The sequence below is a fragment of the Athene noctua genome, chromosome 2, assembly GCF_965140245.1.
Source record: "Athene noctua chromosome 2, bAthNoc1.hap1.1, whole genome shotgun sequence".
NCBI lineage: Eukaryota > Metazoa > Chordata > Aves > Strigiformes > Strigidae > Athene > Athene noctua.
The window spans coordinates 96,196,794-96,218,355 of record NC_134038.1 but is presented as its reverse complement, the minus strand read 5'-3'; the positions used below and the strand labels follow the sequence as shown (position 1 = coordinate 96,218,355).

Sequence of the window (21,562 nt, the reverse complement as noted above, 5' to 3'; positions counted from 1 at the left end):
ATGCCCTAGGCAGATATTTTTATGGCCAGACTGGCACAGTGCTGTAACTTGTCCCTGCTGCATGGTTTGTCAGATTAGACATGATTCCCATATCTGCTGTTACCTCTGGAAGGCATTTTCATCTCGCACATGATCCAGGGAGTTGTTGCATTTTGACTGAAACAATCACAGAAAATACAAACCAGAACCATATCACTGCACTGCATTATTCAAATGAGAGGTCAAATTACCCCCACTGATGTAAGCAGGGTTGCCAAGGTCTAAATGAAGACACAACTTGGCCAAAGGTCTGTTTCTAATGTGAGGTTTGAGGGCCGGTAGGTCTTGCATCTAATATCAAACAGCTGCAAGACAGTGCCAGCTCCATCGGAAAATATGCATGCATTTCTAAAAAAACCCTCTCCAACCAAAAACATAAAACCCAACAACTCCAAATCTTAATATATTCTTTAAACCTTGCCAACGTAAAATTGAAAGTATAATTGCTCATTGTTGCCTGCTATTTTAGTTTGAGTTCCCTGTATGAAATTACTTAGGTGCATTAAAGCATACTAAGGTATTTCAGTATGATGCTCATGCTGCTTCTCCCCCCAGTCCCACACACCCCCCCCCCCAGACCCCTCAAGGGCCTTTACAAAAGTGCAAGCTCCATTCTTGTATCTTCTGTACCCTTGTACATATGTAGCAGTTTCTCTTCATTTGCATTTGCTAACAGAAATCAAGCTCAAGATCTGAATCTGGTGTACTGTTAGCATAAGCAAAAAAATAGCTCAATTATTAGTCCTTAGTTTCATTTTGCAGCGCAGCTTTTGGTGTCCTAAGATTACATGAGAAGACACTGTTATAATCACTCAGGAACTCAACTACAAACATAGATAATAAATATGAATACATTGCTCAGAAATTGTTAATGGCCAGCAAAGTATTTTTTTTCTGAATTACTGCCAAGTTTCAAAACAGCATGTGTCATCTTATCACGTACTATACATTAAGTGTTGGTCATGTAAGTCAGATCTGCCCTATGGGTATTTTAAATTGCAAACATAACTTTTTTGGAAATCCTATTGTAATGTTTTTTATTTGGCTTGGTTTCTAAATCAACATAGTTTGTTCATTCCAGTACAATTGCTTTTTCCTTATTCTTTGCCACTTCTAAATCCTTTATCTGAACAAGAAACAAAGATCAAGTAATTTGTTAGGCAGCTGAGCATCTAATGCTGTCTAAACTCTCTATAAAATGTGTAGTAAATTTATGGTATGCTCTTTTTCATTTTTCATATGTAACCAGTACAGAAATGAAACTTAATACAGCTTGCAAGTTTAGCCATGAAAGAAATGAGATTTCTTTTCCATTGGGTATTGGCAATAATAAACTTAAACATTTAAGATAATAATAATCTCAAATATTTGAGGTTTTGCAACTTTCTTCTGCTGCAGCTGTAGTCTTGTAGTTCAGCTGATGCCCTCCTGCTACATAACCTAGCTCTTAGTTTGGATGTAGTCCCTTGTATGACATCTTTGAATTTTCAGCCAATTGCAAGTCTTCCCTCCTGCCTGAGACTGACTGGCTGCCACATTCTAATGACACTCAGTGCCTATTTAGGTTTCTTTTTCTTCCCACACAGTGACTGACTCTATAAGCAGCCACTCTACATTCCCAAATCACCAACAGGAATGTGAGGACATGAGGCAGCAGGGTGCACCAGAACCTAATCTGGGTGCTTCTTCCTAGGATGCTGTCTGTTCAGGGACTTTTGAGAACATTTTTCTTATGTCACCTGTCTGAGTAATAGAAGCAGATCCTGACGTGCAGAGGAAAGCTTAGAATGTAAATAGATAGAATTATCTCTGAAAGCTATGGGTAGATAAATGGATTAGTAAAGAGTCATGTATTACATGTAAAATATATTTGTGAGGTACAAACAAGCTGTGAGGAAAACACAAGTATAGAAAAGTTGATTTTTTTAGAAGAGAACTGCAAAATCCCAAAGCACAGAAGATTAAAGTAGTACTTCCAGCCATTCTATTTCAATGAATTCTTGTATATATAAATCCATTTGCACTGGAAGTTGGAGAGGCCATTTATTTCACAAATACTAGTGTTATCCCAGGAAAGGAAAATGGGATTGTGAAAATCATTATTAAACATCAATGGTTTAGGTTTTAAGATAGCTCCAGTTCCAAGGGACCAAACATGATCTTACTCTAGGAGGCAAATTAGTATTCTTTGAAATGGCTTCTGCCAGAGAGGACACTATAGCACTGGGCTGCTTTAAACTACATCCAGAATAACATACTATGTTGTCATCAGTCCATGTCCCCAGCATGTCAAAGTAAAGATTTCTTTGCTGCACAGGTAAAATGAGATGGTGCTACCGCAGGAACAGGGTGGTTTCTGCTGCTGCATCGCAGTTGTGATGAAGACTCCCAAGATATCTCTGCTCTTGCTGTCTCTGGAGGAGCAGCCCCAGCGCTCCTTCCCTGGCTGCAGGAGCAGCCACCAGCCTGGTTTGCTAGGGCACTGCTGCAGGCAAAGTAGATGGAGAAGCAAAATTCCTCTCCCAAGTACCTGCCTGCTTTGCTTATGCCTGGAGCTGGTCCTGCTTCACAAAGGCAAGTAGACTTGGCAGACAAAGCAGTGCTTTTGATGGGTGATTGCTTACTAACATAGTCTGATCTTTAATTTTTAATGTTAACTAGAAATGCAAGGTACAGTCGGCTGGAAACAGATTAAATAAGAGGAGGAGCCAAGCAAGATTGTTGATCCTCTTGTAATGATGGGAAATGAATCCTTAATATGAATGAAAAATGATTCATAAATATCACTTCCCCAGGAGTTTAACACCCAGCAAGGATCTCAAAACAGTTTTTCCTCAATATTTTTTCTCAAAATTTACTTTAACTTTAGAAAAAACTGGAGCATCCCCATTTTCTGTGTGTTAATACTTTTGAAACCAATAGTCTTTTGGTAGTATTTCCATAAAACCAAGCCATCAAAACGTGCTTGAAATTGGAGATGTGCTGAGTCTTTTCTGATCTTCTTTGAATGGGGTTCACCCATCCCCATAAGACATGTAATGAGAAAAAACAACCAGCAAAGAGCTGAGAAATGGTACAGTGTGTCCTGATTGGAAACTCATGTTTCACATGTATCAAAAAAGTGGGGCAGTCAGTTGAAACAATTTTAGGTAATCAGTATACAGAAAACAGCTTTTTTCTTGTTGCTGTCAATCCTTGACAAGTACGAGCTAAGTGTTTGGTAACTCTGCTGACTTCAGAAGGCATTAAGCTATCTTGGGTACACTTGCCCCTTTCCATCTTGAATATCAAAACAATTTCGTTGATGTTTTTCTGTGCTTAGCATTCTGTTGATTGATATATTGTTCTAAATTGGTGAAATGTTCTGGTTACAGTTAAAAAACATAAAATGTATGGACATGATTCATTCCTGTGCTGCTGTCACTCTAATTTTATTTGATCAAAGAATCTACATCATCATAAAAGCGGCAAAGTTGTAGTGAATCAATCACACATGCAAAACAGAAAACATAATAGTTTTTAATGAGATATGAAATTACTTTGGTGCATTATCTAAGCTACTATAGAGTGTACATTTTTCATTAAGGGTTTATATAATGTGATACAAATGCTACTGTAAGAGGCATAAAATTTACTTAGAACATATGATGAAATGACATTAGATCTATATTTTTAGAGTTGATTTTACTAATAATTTTCTCAAAGTTTGCACTTTTGAAAGGGAACATCTCAGTTACAGGTGTTATTTTTTGTATTCTCTCATAAACTGAATCAACTTGCATTTACTCAGGCCAAAATGATTTTCAGCATTCACCTTTTTAAAATCTTCACCACATAACGAAAATCTAGTATAAAATAGCAACATTTCTCATTAGTTTTGTGAGTGCAGAAGAAACCTGTCATCTATTAATCTATCAAAATTGAAGAAAAATCATTAGGGAGTAAACTCATCTTCCTTTTCAGTATCTGCTGTATGGTGTAATAAGGATGGTAGACTGACATACTGCTTACATGACTTGTGGAAGGAGTCACTACCCAAGCAGCGCAAAAAAAAGACACTGGTATAAAACTTTTTTAAAAGTTAGACTTGCAGTTTTGTTTGTTTTGCAAACCCAACAGTTGTGTGTCTTTGCTGGTTTAGTCTTCTATACAGACTGAGCTGCCTTTTAATAGGTTAATTAAGACTAAGAAAGTAATTTACTGAGGTTTCTTTCTCACGCTTTACCATTTATAGCTTGTGATGTACTTCTTATGGCAATATATTAGTAAAATATAGGGTGCTTTCACATAAAGAGGAGATACTACCTCCCCCTGTTGTGGACTGAGGGATCAAGTTGTGCTCTCCCAGCCTGCGCCTTTCCTGGGGCCCTCTTCTCTTCACCCATGTGTGACTGCTTGTCAGTGCTCCCAGGGGACTTCATCTGGTCTACAATCTGACTCCTGTAAGGTCCTGAATGATTACCATAAGAGAGGCCTCTCATGGATAAATTGCCCAGGCAGCAGCCACCTTGTTTCAGCTGCCCTCTTTTCAACTGCTGCTCTGGGCTACTCAAAGTTATTCCTGCAAGCTGGTGTTGTGGGGAGTACCTATGCAATGCATTGTGCAGAGCTAATGTACACGATCTTGTGTTGCTTGTTTTCAGGCTGACAGGTCAGACGTGTGCAGCAAACCCTCTGCTTCCTGGAGTTGGACCTCCTCTTTTATGTTGGGTCAGGTTCAACTACATGGCCTGGGTGGGGAGATAGTATACAGTCCTTCTCTGCAGGTGGGAGAAGTGTCATTGTTCTCCTACCTACCATGGTCATCAGGTTAGAAATAATAGGACAAAAATGGGGCAATGACTGTTTCTGAAGCTTATTAAGATGCTACGTTCAGGCAACATACATTTTATTATAAGTGGATCTTACTATGAGTAATATTTCCTAATTAACCACAGGGATGCATGAGCTTTGCAGACTGAAAGACTGAGCATTGGAAATGTCCCAGGTCTGTTTTTAATCAAATTTATGTTATTGTGAATTGCTTGCTTTTGCAAAAAGTTTCAGGGGTAGTTAGTCTTAGGAATTATCCAGGGGACATGAAGATACTCCCAGTTATATGTTTGTAACATCTCCAGAGCTATACCTGTGTTTCTTAGGAAAGAATTTTTTCTACATAATTAGAACATGCTTCTGAGTGGACATGGGAATGGTGGATGATCTCATCACCTCTGTCCTCCTTAGATCTATTCTAAGGCTTTTCAAGCTCACCAAGGACTGTCTTTCCAGTCTGTGTAGACCCTTGTGGGTCATGAATCTGGAAACTGAACTTTTGCACGCAGATGAGGATGGATTTGTAATAATGAAAAACTTCAGCTCTTAAAAAAATTTTTTTGAAATATTCCCTAATGGAAAATACTTTTTTCCTTGTGCGGATCAGGTCAGACTTTCACTGTGTAGACAACCCCCTTCCTCCCCAGTGAAGAATCACGGAGTTGTCAGCATATGCTCTGTGTTACAAATGTGGCAGGAATAACCCTGTAAAAAAGTACAGGTGGAAGTTTTGTGCTGGTACAGATGAAAACATCAAGGAGGAAAGAAGAAGAAATTGGAGCATAGCTACCAAATTTACTCTGGGTCAGACCAGGGCTATGCGTCAATGAACATCACAGTCCAACAGGCGACAAAAAGAGCAGCATTTAGCAAAGCCAATGCACAAGAGGGTGTGACTGGAGTGCACGTTTTACCATCCTCCTTTTTCATGGCAAATCCTTGTAAATAAACCTGTTTCATCTAGGAGATGCATACTGTTTTTCTGGCTTGTGGCTATTCCAAGGATAGGCCAATCGTGTTTAGGGAGTGTCTGCTTTAAATACAATTACAGTAATCAAAAACTCTTAGAAGTTGTACTGAATCTTTTCAGTGTTAAAACCTGCTGCTGTTTGTATCAGTATGCTTAATTATTGCTATAAAAAGTAAGCAAGATTGGTTTTATATTAACATCAAGGTATGTGCATGTTTGTGTAGATGTGAATACTACATCCATATGGAAAAAAATTCAATTCTAATGATACCAGTGAAATTGGTAACCTTGATCAAAAGTCAAGGTTTCCAAAACAAATCTGTAACTAAATTGATGGGATATTGAAGCGTCTGGAAGTATTTGGTCTTGTTTGCACCTGAATTGTGGGGCAGAGCTGTCATTTTGTTCTGCACAGGAGTTCTCACATCTCCTTGCACAAGAAAGGTCTCGTCCCACGGCCGTGACACTGAAATGCTACTGCAGTGTTCAGTGCAGGAGGCTTGTTGCTTTGCCCCATGCAACAACTACCATTACTGTAGGAAGCTTTGTGCTCTGAGAGGCAGGTAAAGCAGAGAGCACAGAAGGCTTGACTGGGAGAGACACCCTGCAAGGGCCCATGACACTATGGGTTGTCAACTCCTTCCTCTCGAAAAAAACAGAAAGCAACAGGGATTTTTGCTTGCTTGCTTGTATCTGTGATCCAAGCACACTTTTGTGATCCCATCTTGGAGTTACTGATTGCACAGGTCAAAGTCTCTATGCTTATGCAGCTGTGCTGATGCACCAGTGTTGTGAGGAGCTCTGTGTAGTGGGCACCCGCTGAGCCAAAGATTTGAGATGAATAGCACCCATATTGATATTCCATAATGGAGTGGAAAAGAAAAATGTCCAGGTTTTGTTGCAGGTATTTTCATGGGGTATTAAATTGGTGGATTAGTTGCAAACAGCAGTACTGATAAAGTCTCCTGTCCATCTTGATGGTTGGGCCTTTCTATTAAAATGACACATAAATAACCTATTATGTCCCCCACCCATGGAAATTCAAATGCACCTGTCAACTTGATAAAGCACTTGCCTGGAGGGAAGCATTGTTTACATTTTCACTCCATTCTTCAGAAAAAGTGAGATTCTAATTATTTTTCCCACTGTAAATTAATGCTGACTATGATGGTTAGCATATCTCTGTATTGTTACATCTATGCAAAAGTTAAATAATAGAACTGATCCATCATGTATTATGCAATGTGCATTTTTATGACAGGCTTCCCTCTGATCTTATTATGCCTTTCTTCATAAATACTTACTTTTTTTCCCAGCAGCTGGGGGAATCTTTGTTGACTGCTGGTTCAGAAGTTGAAATCTGTCCTGTGTGAAAAGGAAAATGCAATTTACATCTTTATCGGATGCTGAACTCTGCTATCTTCCAAGAAGGAAAAAATAAGGCTATAAAAGTACACTCCATTAATAATAAGCTTCATCATAATAGACAATTGGTCACAGTACACTAAACCATTTTTCTACAAACCAAGCACATCAACTTCAATAATACAATGCAATTGTTTCTGGATATCTTAGACAGCAACTTTTCATTCAGAAAGGGCAAACTAGTTAAGGTGAAATCAAACACGAACAGAATCTTTCTTCTATGCATAAAATCACGCCACACCTTTGCCCAAAATTTTAAGTTGAACCATAAACCATTTGTCAATGTTCCTAGCAGGCAATTTTACTTTCTACTTTTTTTTTTTTTTTTTTTGGTGCATTTCATGGTTCCTGCTTGAACTGAAGGCAGAATTGCTGAAATACCACAAAGCAGACTGTTTTTGCAAATACTGTGCTACAAGTGGGAAATACAATTGCCAAAAGAATTTTTGCTATCTGGTTTCTTAAGTCAAGCAGGGAAGAAGGCATTGCTTAGAGGCTTTTGGTGCTCAGAGAATCCCAGGAGTCAGCCTGAACCTGCAAGTTCTTTTGACAAGTTTTGCAGACCCAACTGGTTTGCATACCCTGTTGAAGGCTTATGCAAACTGCCCTGAATCTTTGACCCATTGTATACTTGCTACAGTAGATTTCCAGTTCTAGATTTCTAGAGAAGTGACAGTACCAGGCATGGTTAAAAAGTTTGCAAGGGCCAGAAATAGAACTCTGTTGCAGAAAAAGGAAGGGGTAAACTGACATCAAGGAAATGCCTTAGTAATTGAGGCACTTTTGAATCAGGTCCTGTTGAACTTGTAATTGGGGTGCTGGCCCTATGGAGGCAAAAAGAGATCCCTGGGATGAAGATGGCAGACGGGATGGAAATGAGGAATGCCAATCTTGATCACAAAGGAAGATCTGAACTTTTGTCGTCTTAATTTTCTTTTTTCTCTTTGTTTCTGCAATGAAATCAGCATTTGTTTTACTGCCATGGAAAATCAAATTCTTACACAAATATGCCAGATCCTTCCACTGCTGTCCATCCTGACAGGAAGATGGTTATGAAACTTTTTTCCTTCAGTTCTCCCCTCCATGGCAGTGATGTCTCCAAGAAAGCAGCTTATTATTGATTATTTGGAAAACCAGATAAGATATTTTAGGGACAGTTAAAGCAAACAGCCACATATATGTTCTAATACACCTATTGCTTTGATCTTGCCTGTTAACTCTTTGTTCTGTGGGCAGCCCATTTCTACCTGTCTGTACAGCAGCTGGAGCAATGTGAGTGAGGTTCTAGGTGGTAAATCTCATAAAAACAGAAAGTTTCTGTGGTAAATCTGTTTGCTAGTAATTAATATCCATGATGAAGTAGTCAGTATACTCATTAGGACTATTGAAAGACCAGAGAAAAATCACAATATTTCTAAGGAGGGCAACCAACCTTCATGGATTTTCATATATTTTACCAAAAGTGTTGAAGTTTGCTTTCCTCTTTCATCTTCTTTTTCCTGGACCTCTTTCACCTGCTTGAAAAAAAAGCTGTGTCTAAGCTGGCAAATTAGGAAAATTTTGATTCTTAGAAAAACCTCATAGCAATTTTGTTTGAAGATGATTTAAAAAAAAAAAAAGTTTAAAATCCAAACTTGTTCAGGTATCCAACAACAGGCACATTCCACAAGAGCAGTTCACCCTATGCTCTACCCCACTGGCACAAGGATACACGATTCCTTTGCCTTCACAGGAGAAAATTTTCTGAAACTGGAGAAGGCAACTAGAAGCCACCAGTCCAATGTATTTAAGTTTTAAGTGCTCAGCCTATTTACTACCCATGTAGTGATCCAGCTTTAAAAATGTTATTTAGCTACCAGGAGCAGATCTGTCTGTCTGACATAAGTCACAGGTGAGTAAAAGCATGTCTCATACCCAGACATACATCTTGTACGCATGTGGTCTTAGACGTGGTGAATGAAATCTGTGAACACAAACTTATTTCTCTTAACTGTCTTTTCCATGTGTTTAATCTGTTCCAAATGATAAAATTCTAAGATAAAATGTTCATTGCAAATAGGTTCATTGACAAACTTAGTTCCTTTTTTTTCTGTTTACAGATTTATTTTTTTTTTTAATCCCATTGTTTTTCTACAGATCTGTCAGGGCTATTTTAATGAATTTTTGCAAAATGTCTTCTGTGGGTGAATTTTATCCCATAAGATGAACTGCTCCACTGATCTATTTACTATTTGTTGTTTCTGGTGTATGTTTGGTCACCAAAGTCATATAGTATTATTTCTGCTTTCTGACTGCATTACATTTGTAAACAGATGAGTAATGAATAACAAATGTTGATGAGCAGATAATGAATAGCAGACACTCTTATTTACACAGATATGCCCTTGTATTCATTAAAACCCTGACTTCCATAGGGAAAATAGCTTTTCCTAAACACTTTTTTGATAAAATCCTGTCTGTCTGAAGTTACTGAAGATGCCTTCTTAAGTAACTGATTCCAACATCCCTTAAAAATTTGGGAAATGAGGTGTGGAGAGAGATCTCTCTTATCCATCTGAACTTCTTCCATTCTGGGCTTGGAATAGAGCAGGATTCTCCGGAATAGGAAGGGAATGTATTTTATCTCCTTTCCTTAGGGCAAATCAATGGACAAAGGCACTGCTATGCACAAGGAAATGCAAGAAAGCTGTGGCCTTTAATTTTCACTCACTAAGGTTTTTGCTAAATTGAATATCAGCTTTCTTTGACTTAATACTTGTGATGAAATTTTTTCCAAATTTATTATTTTTTGAAAGAGTCTATTTCTACATTTGTGTATTATTTATGGGTGACTCAAGTGTGGAGACATAAAACCATGTTAAGATTTAGATCTGAAATGATGGGATGGTAAGCAGCACACTACAATAGCAACGGCTGCACAGTGGCTAAGAAATATGTAACTGTGCTTTGTAATATCTAAAAGCAGGAGATCAAAATCATCCCCTATAAAAGATCTGCATTGCTATTCATTTGGATATATCCATAAACATGATGCTATTGGAATTCAGAAACAAAAAGACCCTCCACTGTTTCCTAGTGTTACAATGTTGAGCAGCTTGCCATAAATCTATTCTGGGATTTCTCTTCAGTCGTTTACAAAGAGGTTATTCTCTGTATATGGTTATTTTCATCATTCAGTCTGTCCATGTCAGTTTATTAAATAAATCAGGGAAGACTGTAACAACAATGCTTCAGGCATTCATAATTTGACTGAAATAAACAATTCCCGGATACTACTGGTCCATTATGTTCATAAATAGGACGATTTAGAAGCAAGTTATCTATCTGTAGAGTTACTACTGGCAGTCGTAGGTGGGAATATCTCGCTGGTTCGAAGGTGTTTGCGGCTGATCTGTGTCTATAGGTCAGAGTACGGCTGTGACAACACACGTGCCTGGCAGAGGTCCTCTGCCAATGGCAGACCAAAGGCCTTTGCTAACCTGAGACATTTACATGCCCTCATTATTGCCCCAGGTGCAAGATTGCTTGCTATAGCCCCACCAAAGTATGCTGTATATGTATAATTTAAGGATTAAATATGAGGGGCATTGGTGTAACTGGTCATGACTTTCTCGTGACGGTATGACTTTTGGCAGTCCTAATAGCTTCTCTTGTTCTGCCTTTGCTTTCCATTTCTCTAATTTCACGATTTATTTGAACTGAGTTAATATTCACTTCTTATAAAGTACCCCATCCTTCCTACAGTAGCTTGAAAATCTTCCCCGCTGTCGTAGCTCTTTCTGTGTGTGGTTCAGTGCTAGCATCACCTGGACCTGGATGCAATCAAGGTGCCTTTGATATGGGCAGCAAGAGTGTTTTTAGACATCTCCCTATAAATTATTCTTTTCCTGGAGTTGCTGGCAAGGTTTTTAGAAGCAGTGTGTCAGAGATAGGGTTTGCAATACTTAAGGGGTGCTGAGCTTCCCTCGGAGCTTAATACTAGCCAGCTTTTTTTTTTTTTTTAATTGTAGAGCTACACTGGTTTAACAAAGATTGCTTCCAGGACAGCAATTCCCATATTTACAACTCTTACTGCAGAAAATGTACTTACTATGTTTATGAAAGTTACTTGAAGTAAATACAGCACCCTTGACTTTTGATGTCTTTTTTTCTATGATTTCAACACTTTTGCCCTTTTGCCTAAAGTTAACAGCTTGTAACTTTTGCTAATTGTTTGCCATGACCGGCTCACAGTTCCACCCATTCTCAGCTGGTTGGTTTGGTCTGTATTGCTCATTTTATGCATTTTGTTTGAATGCTTCTTTCAAACATTTTTAATATATTTTGCAATGCATGAAGATGGAATTGACTCACATGACATTGCTAATAATAATGCTGCAAGCATTAAGAATCAGTACTACTCATAATCAAATGTTTGGACACACATGGATATGTGTATATCAACTTTTTTTATAGCTGTTTTTTTATTCTGATATCTTTTTTTTTAAGACACTAAAAGTTGTTCTTCCTCTCATTCCCACTATAGGTCAGAAAATTTGAGGAATTCCTTTTTCCTTTCTTCTTTTACAAAAGCTGTCAAACAATAGAAAGCCTCAAAGTACCTTTATGCACTAGCATAGCATTTTTTGTATCCTTACCTTGGAAATAATAATTGGCTGTGTATCATGTGTGTAATATATTTATAAATATACATTTATTAATATATTTGTATTTAAAATGTTATCATGTTCTACTTCATTAACATATTTCTGTACATTTGGTACAGTATGATATAGTTACTCAACAAAGTACACTTGTACTTACAAATATATTTTTGTCTTTTGTTCTAGGATACGTACGTAATTTCCAAAGCATGACATAATTTACCTTCTTTGTATGAGAAGCACGTTCAATTTCTTTAAAATTCTGTGTATTTTTACGTCACACTGTACGTTACAGGAGCAGTGATTGAAATCATTGTTGTCAAGGAAGAATGTATTAAAATTATTAATAAGACTTAAACCCGCATGAGACTTACTGAATCATCTGATCTGACCTAAATTTATGACCCTTCCTCCCAGTTCTTCCCTTTGCATACTTGCACAAAGACAGGAGGATCAAAAGGAGAAAAAACCCAACACAATAAAGACCAGTGAAAACTGTATATTTGTATTAGGTCGATGTAACATTTTGTGATTCTAATGGTATAAACAAATAAACTATAAGGGCATTCACATCAGACCTCATTTCAAGCTGTACTATTATAAAGCGATTAACAGCCTCACACTCCTGCTTTAATTAAGTTATGTTGTGAAATATTCAGCATTTGAACCTGTTCTGGCCTGACTCTTTTATCATTGCATTACCATCCCTAATGTGTTTTTCTGCTGAAAGATGAATTTCATTTAAGGATTACTGTACACTGCTCTGGCATTTTGTGGTTTCTTGTCAGCCCTTGTGAATCTAGATCACAGCTAACTTCAGTTCTCTGACATGTCCTATATGCACAGTCTCTTGACTAGCCTGTCTCGGTGGATTTATTAACTCATATTGTGTTCCTGTAGAAATGAATGGACATTTTTGATTAACTTAATGATAGAAATTTCAGATGACAGTAGAGTTTACTTTTGGAGCTTACTTCAGGTTATGCAGGCCCCAGCAGCTCTCTAGTGACCTATCACTTCACAGAAATGCATTTGAAAGTTTCAAGGCAGTGGATGTGCCTCTGCCAAATACTTTTAGATGGTGCTAGCAAGGAAGGAATTGAACGGTCCTTCAGAGCTGGGATGTCTAAATCCACAGCCACCTCCCATGCTGTTCTTTCCTTTACTGGGATTGGTTTTCAGCTGTTACATTTCACCACATATTGCAGAGTCTGCCTTCATGCAAGTTCATGCTACCAGATGACTTTGAGGGTCAATGAGTGATGCTGCAGGCAAGCGTCCCATTTCCCTCGTTTCTACTTGTGCCTATCCCAGACCAAGGCAATGCAACTCAGCATGGCACCATCAGTTTTGGCGGTGCTTTTTCACTCTCAGTTGTCTGATGATCTGGCTATGCTTTTATGGAGGAGAGAACATGCTAATCAACATTGTGATGTTCTCTTGGCTAGACACATAAATGTCCTTAGTGGGACATTGCCAGATCTTGAAATGTGACAACACAGGTGGGTTTGTTTACTCCCACTACACTGCAGATCTGTCTGCTCTCAGGGTGGATGGCAAGGCAGAGGCTCCTGACACGGTACCTGGTCCCATATGGATAAGGTGCCGTAGGGATGGCACCCAGAGAAGGGAACTCCTGAATGAGGTCATTGCCCTGGCAAGGCGAAGGTTTGCTCAAGCACAAAGGTTTGAGTGACATGGCTTTGGCTTCCAGCACAATAATTATATGCTGTAAATTTCACTCAGTTCTGTCACTGATTGAAAATATATATGGCAATTTACTTATGTGAAAATAGTCTAAGGTCCATGCTGTCCTCTGTCCTGGACAAGCACAGCATACATACTCATACTCATCTCTTTGCCCCCAGAGCTCACAGCTCAAACGGGCAAAACAGAGCTGCAGAGAGAAAGATGCAGTCTTCACAGTGAATGATCCGTGGCTTGCAAAACACATGGTAAATAAACCCCTTTACCTGTTGGTAGGGACAAACAAAAGAAAGACAAGCAGATTTAATGAAAGTGGGCTAAGAGGAAGGTCAGAGAAGAAGCAGGGGAACATGCAGGATTGATTCAGGAGGGAGGAAAACACTCTGAAGAAAGGAAGCAAGTAAGTAGTACAGGGGAAAATACATCTAGCATAAAAGCAGGACCACAACTGAGATGGTCCTGTTTGCTGTGAGGATCCCCCGTAGACTGAGTTTCTGAACTGGCTCTCCCAGCTGTTTCCTGAAGTCACAGACCAGGGAGAAGACAGGAGGCCAGAAAGGACTTGATGCTTTTGATTGCACAGGTCAGAGCTCTCAGTTCTGAGACACTGGGATGAGAGGTGAGGGTAACCGGGGGGGGGTGTCTTGTTTCCATTTCACAAGCTGTGGTGTGGCAGCTCTTGTAGCTGCTTGTTCCTGCTCTGGCCAACGCTGTCACAACAGAAGCTGCCTTTCGGTTTTCATGAGAGCATTGGCCACCTTAATTCTTACAGAGCAACTGCATATGGCAGGTGTGTAAGACGTGTTTGTGTTGTGGGCAGAAGAAAATACAGGGCTTGTCCTGTTCTTGTAGCTGCTGTGTGTTCCTTACAAGTAGTTCTGAATGAAAGCCTTCTAACCCCAGAGACTTTGCTGTGGAAAATTTAGGCTGTGCATATTTTACCTTAAATTTCAGATGACCTTCCCTTGTTTTAAAATGTATGAAATTATTTAGGACTGATATAAATGAAAGCTGGCACTGAAATGAAGTTTCCTATTGTTCTGTTGTTCCTGGAAAAGAGTTGAAGATAATTTCCAGTGTGTGTTCTTGCTTTCTTGACTCACCTAAACCCAATCTTCTCCTAAGGCAGTTGCTTAGAATAGCAGTGTGCACGTCAGGATCACGGTGTTGGCACACTGTGCTACTTACAGGATTCCTCATAATGCATAAGAACAACTGATGAAACGTGAACTGGAACACAAGCAAATTGAGCTAAATCTAGCTTTTCCCAAGTGGGAGGAAAATTTCTATCTGGTGATTGTGGGATCTCTTGTAATAATCTGAGCCCTTTGCTTCAGCAAACAGAAAAAGCAGAACTATGCTAAAGAAGGTTTTGATACATCTATCTTAAATTAGAGGATTTCTATGGCTAGCTTCATGGGTGGGTGCCAGTCATTTAGCCTGTGTAATACTTTTTCTTGAAAGAAAAACCATGTGCTAGACCAGCAAAAGAGTTATATCCTCTGTGTTAAGTGTTTGGGAAGAGCATGAGGTTGTATTGTATGGACATAAGAATATTACCAATCCCTTCTTACTGTAAGCAGGAGTAGCATCTCATGGGAAAAAATGAGTGATGCAAAGGTCTTGTGAAAGTGAAGGGTTAAAGAGCTTGCACTTCAGTATAATAATAATAATGTTTCTCATCATCAGACATAGTTAAGGATAAAGGGTGCTTAAACTGTGTGTTGTGATCCATCTAAAGTCTTGAATCCTGCTCAGCCTGTGTAAGAATTAGCACAAAAAAGGTTAAATGGAAATTTTGACTGACATAGGGAGGTACAAAACCTACTCAAGCAAATGTGTTTAGAGCAAACGAGGAAACTAGGTAACTGTGTCAATAAACTAGCTTTATAAAACGCACTAAAATACACCTTATTTACTCTGCCTCATCTACAATTCACTTAGCAGCGCAAGGTTATTTTAACAGTATACAGAGATCAGAGACTAAAAAGTGCTTGTGGGTACAGGCGTAAAGGTTTCTTAGAGAGAAATACAAATGCTTGTCCACGAAATTCTTGGGAAGCTTTCATTTTTTTAATCAGCATTGCCATTTTATTGTTTAACCTACCCTGCTTGATCTCCCTACTTTTGGTTAATACAGGAGTCAATTACAGCTTCATCTGTGCAGAATTAACTTTATAGAATATACACTAGGGATTTGTCTATCTCCTCTATTTAGATCTATGTCATAAAAAAATATGTAGTCGAGAACTCGTGCAAGCACTGCATATGGTACAGGCTTTGCAGATTTATTGTAAAATCATTTTAAATCGGTTAAGCTCTTGCCAGAAGTTAATTAAATATGTTCCTTTGGTGGGGGGGTGGGGGGACTCTGTGTGTGTGCGTGTGTATGGGGGGGGGCCTTCTGTCTCACTAGGTGGCAGTGTCTGATTACATCTGGAAGGACCACGCCAGCAAGCCTGGTGTCTCCAGCTGTGACCTCCAGCACCAGGATGAAATCCCTGACTCTGCAGTCACCTCGAGAGATAGCACCACCGTTCACATCTCTGTCTACACTGTTCACCTCAGCGGCTTCCAGGAGCTCTACAGGCACTTCCTCAGGCTACCTGATGGAGCTATCGTTGAGGTAGGTCCAAGCAGACTGCTCAACTGCAGATTCTGAAGGCAAAGGGGTCCACTTCAGAAGTGGGTCAGTGTCAAAACAGGAAAACAGACCTTCCTGACCCTGCACAAAACATACACTGAAAACTTCCATAGGAAGACCTCACTCCTAAACAGTAGTGTAAAATCAATGAGTTAATGTGTTCGCAGTGCAAAGTAGCAATTTGGTATTGTTTATAGAGCCATTTGAAGGCAATTATGTAAGATATACACCGAAACTACACACATAGAGATTATTTATAAATAAATATTGCTTAGAACCATGTAAGGCCATTCTGTACGGGAACTCTATGTATAAATATACAATGTAAGTATTGTGCATATCTATTATACAGCTAGTACTACAGGTATGGTCATTCGCTTAGTTTTTCCCCAGATACACAGAGGTAAGGCACAGTTAGATTGTTTACTGGCATCTTGGAAGTTTTAGATTGAATCCTGGATGTTGTCAGATTTTTAGCAGCTTGTGCACTAAAATATAATACAGAATGGTATTAAAAAGAAGTATCACCCATTACTTGTTTTATAGGCCACATTTTGTTCATTGCATTGTCATTTTTGTTCTAAGTGCTTAGAAAAAGTGCCTTTGGTCTTGTGTTGAGAGACCTTTAAAAAAGTTTTGGCATCTAAAAGTAGAGTGAAAGAATATTAGTATACCTACCCAGATAAGAAGTGGGAACATCATCACGGAGGTCTGTTTACCATAGAAAACTGGCACAAATGATGCTGAAGTACGAAGTTTTCAGCTGCTCACTTCTAAGGTGAAGGTTCAAGTACATCTTTTCAGCATGAGGCAAACATTGCTTCTGCTCCTTTGGTTAATGTTTCAAGGCTGCTTTCTTCATTAAAAATTTTATTCTTAATGTCTTTGCCCTACTTGGCTTTTTAAAGAAAATTTAATTTAAAGGAAACTGTCCTCAAGGAATCCAAACATAATTTTCTGCCCCAGGAACTTGTGATTCACCAGAGTGAAGACACCAGAGTCTTAGAGCTGGCCAAAGATAACAAGAGAAGGCATGTGGCCTACATGAAGTAGAACTTAATTATTGAAACAAAGAAACCGGCAAATCCAGGTCCATGCCTAAGTCTGTTAAAGAAGATCATCATACAAATCATTGGCTAGATTTTTGCTAGAACACCTTTTCCCTGTTTGAGTCAACAACACAGCCCCATTCTTACTTTCTGCCTGTTACAAACAGTAGATCTTTGCAGAACAGTTTTTCCTAATTAAGTTGTTCTCAGCTTTTCAGTCATGAGGTTTCGTTCACCTTCCACAGGGCTTTGGAAAGGAGGGGCTTTGAACACCCAAGGCAGTCTCAACCCAGTGCACTCGTTCCATCCGTTAATCCCTTCTTATTTCTGAGAGAGGAGAAATGCATTCCCATACAATGATGTTTTGTCTTCCCAAGTGACTTTTCCAGAAGCTTCCAGCTTCTGAACTGATGCTGCCCAGCACCCACAAAGTGAGTACTGCACAATGCGGAAGGCTCAAGCCACTTCTGTACAGTTTCCCACACCAGATCACAACATAGTCTATCCCTAAGATCTACATGACTGACTGTTACATCATTGTCTTGAAAACTGCATGTCTAATTTAGGAGATCAACACATGATTTACAGCATTTTTACTTGTAGGTCTAAATACAATTACATATAAGAAATGTGCTTAACTAATAATTGCAGTAAAACTTATATACAGATCTTACATATAGCTGATAATGGATGTAATTATACACGTGTGTATTTTATAGGTCAGAGTTTTCTACTTCAGTTCCAAATTAGGAATATTCTAGAAGTTGATGAATTTTAAAACTATACACTGACTAGTGAGAAGCTTCCTGCCATGGGGCAAATACACCTGAGCTTCACCACTAGCTGCTATTGCTGCCCCTCAGGAACAGGTTTTTTGCCTCTGCTGCACCTAGATAAGCAGCGGTATTTTTGTAGGTTTAGAAAATAGTTTTGGAGCTAAAAGGTTGCATTGCAACTTTACGTGTAGCTTTTAAGGGTGTAGGAAATGAAGACTACATGGGCTTCTTGGGGTAATCTGTCCAGTCTGCTGCTTCTGTGGATAACTCATTGAGTATAAGCATTTTTAGTCTGAATATTTAGAGCTAGTCCTAAAGATTCAGGTAGTTTAATTTACCTAAACCTAGCCTACTTTAGATATTTTGTTCCCAGTGATTTAATGGAAAGATTTTTCTGGATTCTTACAGTCTCATTTGTTCAGAAGTCTCCTCTTATTCTCCAGCCCCAATTTATTTCTTCTCTCTTATTTACTTCTCTCTTCTAGAAGTTTACCTACGTAAACTAATTTCACAATCTTATCTGTTTTCTGCCAGAATGGGTACAACACTTCATCAGAAGAAACAAGATGGACTTCCCTTTTGCTTTTTATTCCCCTCCTCACCCTACCAGAAGTGGTGAAGGAAGAAGGGCTCTTCTTCCACAGTGGAGATTGTCACCTATTCTCTCTCTGTCATAGGAATGACAGATGACTTTCCTCTTTCTTGATGATCAGTCAGCCTCTTTCTCCCCACCAGAGATACTTCTATGAAAGGCTGTCTTGGGACTGTAGGAGCTTGGCCTTTAGGAACCAGGGAAGTCTGTGGCAACTGTGACGTGTCCTACATTTGTATACACACATCTACTTTGTCTGCAGAGTCCACAGAGGAAGAAAACAACCAGTCTTCACTTCTTTTTCCTCTCTTTTGGGTGGGCTAGTGCTATTGTACAACTGCAGAACGCGAGGAGAAATTCAACAGCATCTAGGAACTGGGGTTTGCATGCACCTCCTTCCTTCAAAACAGCCATGCTTTCTATTACAGTAACCTATCAATGGTGAAAATGTAATTATTTCAGTGTAACTTTCTGTTTGTTTGTTCACTTTTATTAAGAAACTCTGAAGGCATGTAACTCCGAAGGCAACACAGGTTTTGCTTTTTAATTTCTGTGACTTTCAGGAATCATACCTGAGCGAGCCATAACACCTATTCCTAATTACTGCATTGGGACCCCATTAGTTCAAGCATTTGTGGGCTAAGATCTCTCCACTGGATGTGTAAAACTTTGGGCCATTACAGCATGATGGTTGCTGGTATTACTAGGTGTTCCTCAGAAACAATATGTATAATTGGAGGAGATGAGGAATTTGGCAGAAAACAAAACAAATGATAATAATTTTGAAAAGCCTGTGCAAATATAGGCATTGTTCAGAGGGTACTACCAGCATGAGTAGTAGGTTCTTAGCATTCAACTAACTGAGGTGTGTGTGCAGACTGTAGCGAGCTCTGGGTTATTGGAGTGGTCTCGTCAGACACACTGGCATGAGAACAGTATTTAAATCACTAGGATAAATTCATCAAATTCATGTGTCCAACTGCTAGTGTGTTCAACTGCTAGTGTCTTCAACCTCAGATATGTTTCTGTATCTGCAGATATTCATCAACAGGCATAAGAGGAATTTTGCATAATCTTGGTTTAAAGTCCTCGGATGCTCACAGGGAATTTATGTTAATGTTCAAATCCTAAGCCTCATCCTACATTTTTACTTCAGCAAAAGCAAGATTTTCTTGTAGCCCTAATTCAGCAAAGCACTTAGGTGTGAACTTCATTTAAACCAAGTAGCCAAACCCCTCATTTCACTCATTTAAATAATACTTTTTTTTTTTTTTTTTTTTTTTTTTTTTACAGTAAGTATGGCCTGTGTGTAGGAGTACACTAGCCAGGAATAAATGTGTCTCTATGCAATAACTTCTTTAAAATACTTATTTATTTAAATATGTTATTCCCATTAAAGGTCCAACTTTGCTGGTATAACTAGAAATTTCATGTCTGGTATGAAAAGTAGCTTTATAGGTTTCATAAGCATGAGGCAAAAATAACTGTTTTAAAAGGAACATTAAGTACAAGGTGACATGTATAAATTGCCCTAGAAATGTTAAATAAAAGATTTTTTTTTTAAATGTGCAGCATAAAAATTATAGAGGTTAAACTTGTAAGTGCAGTCCTTTTATCATAAGCATTGTAAAACTCAAAGAATTCACATGCAGTAAAACTCATTTTCCTTTTTACCTATAATATATTTCTCCTTTATAGTATTCAATTTAAGTGTTGGCTAACCAAGGAATGACCTTCCCAAAATAAATCACTTTTCATGCTTTTCCTTATTCATTAATCTTATGTTATTGTAATATACAGGAAATTATTGAGTTTTAGCATTTTAAATGTATTTGAAATCCATGCAAGAAAAGTTAATGATAGTGGTACGTGTTTGCTGTCTACATGGTGATAACACCGACTCAATGATTTTTATCTTGACTTTTGCTGGCTGGAGTTGATTTCTTATTAAAAGGGCAAAGATAAGTCACTTAACTGAGCAAAAAATCAGTTTCTTATTATAGGCCTAGTAAACCTCAGCATTGTAGAGAAAGTTTTTGCACAGTAAGATTTTATCTATCAAATAGACCTGGACAAATGTCAAGGATTCATCCAATTTAAACTTACTGGATAAAAGAGATCTGTTTTCCCTAATTACTTGAAAAGTACCTGGTAGTAATAGGATAAGACAACATAGGTGACTAGCCAATTACTTAGTTTAAGCTATTTACATGAATCCATATGCTATAAATTATGTCTAAACTCTCCTGCACTTCTGGAAAAGTGAATAAAATCATATAAGTTTATTTTGAATACAAGATCAGATATGGTATGCTGAGTGACACTTAAAAAGAATGAAACAGTAACTGTACCTTATTTTCTGAAGCAATCTTGACACTAATGCTAAATTACAGCTTGGAAACATCTAGCATTTTTACCTTTATGAGAAAAGGCTTTTTACATATTTAACATAATTCTAGGGAAAATATACTGGAATTATGTATAAAGATATGTACACTGTAACCAAAGGGCATTTATATTCCCCAGTAGAATACTTACAACAATTTTATTGCCATTTGGTGTCATTTCCTAACAGATATAAAATATAGCCAGTAAACAAACTAGACTTTAGATTTAAGCTGACAGCTGTTCCTTCAAAAGCAATATTCAGATATTTAATCTTAAGAATACTGAATATTTTACAATTGTTTGAGCAAACTATACTTTTAGCATGTGAAGGACTGTGGTGCTTTTATATACAGTTCTTGGATCTGATAATGACACTAGAAAACCACCTTAGAATAAGCTACACATTTGTTGCTCCCATATATTCCCTGGGCAAATGAACAAATTGCCTCATGTTTTATTCTTAATTCCACAAATTCTTTTTATATACACAATGTTACTATGGATATTGGGCCCTATT

The 21,562-nt window shown here is 38.3% G+C and overlaps 1 protein-coding gene across 1 annotated transcript in view; it reads left to right on the top strand.

Moving 5' to 3' along the window:
• Positions 1 to 17,293, top strand: part of LOC141956677 (uncharacterized) — a 119,136-nt gene extending 101,843 nt beyond the window's left edge. The window contains exons 13-14 of the mRNA XM_074897481.1: positions 16,013 to 16,222; positions 17,165 to 17,293. Coding sequence (XP_074753582.1) covers positions 16,013 to 16,222; positions 17,165 to 17,293 — 339 coding nt within the window. The remainder of the gene's footprint in view (positions 1 to 16,012; positions 16,223 to 17,164) is intronic.
• Positions 17,294 to 21,562: the final 4,269 nt, after the last annotated feature.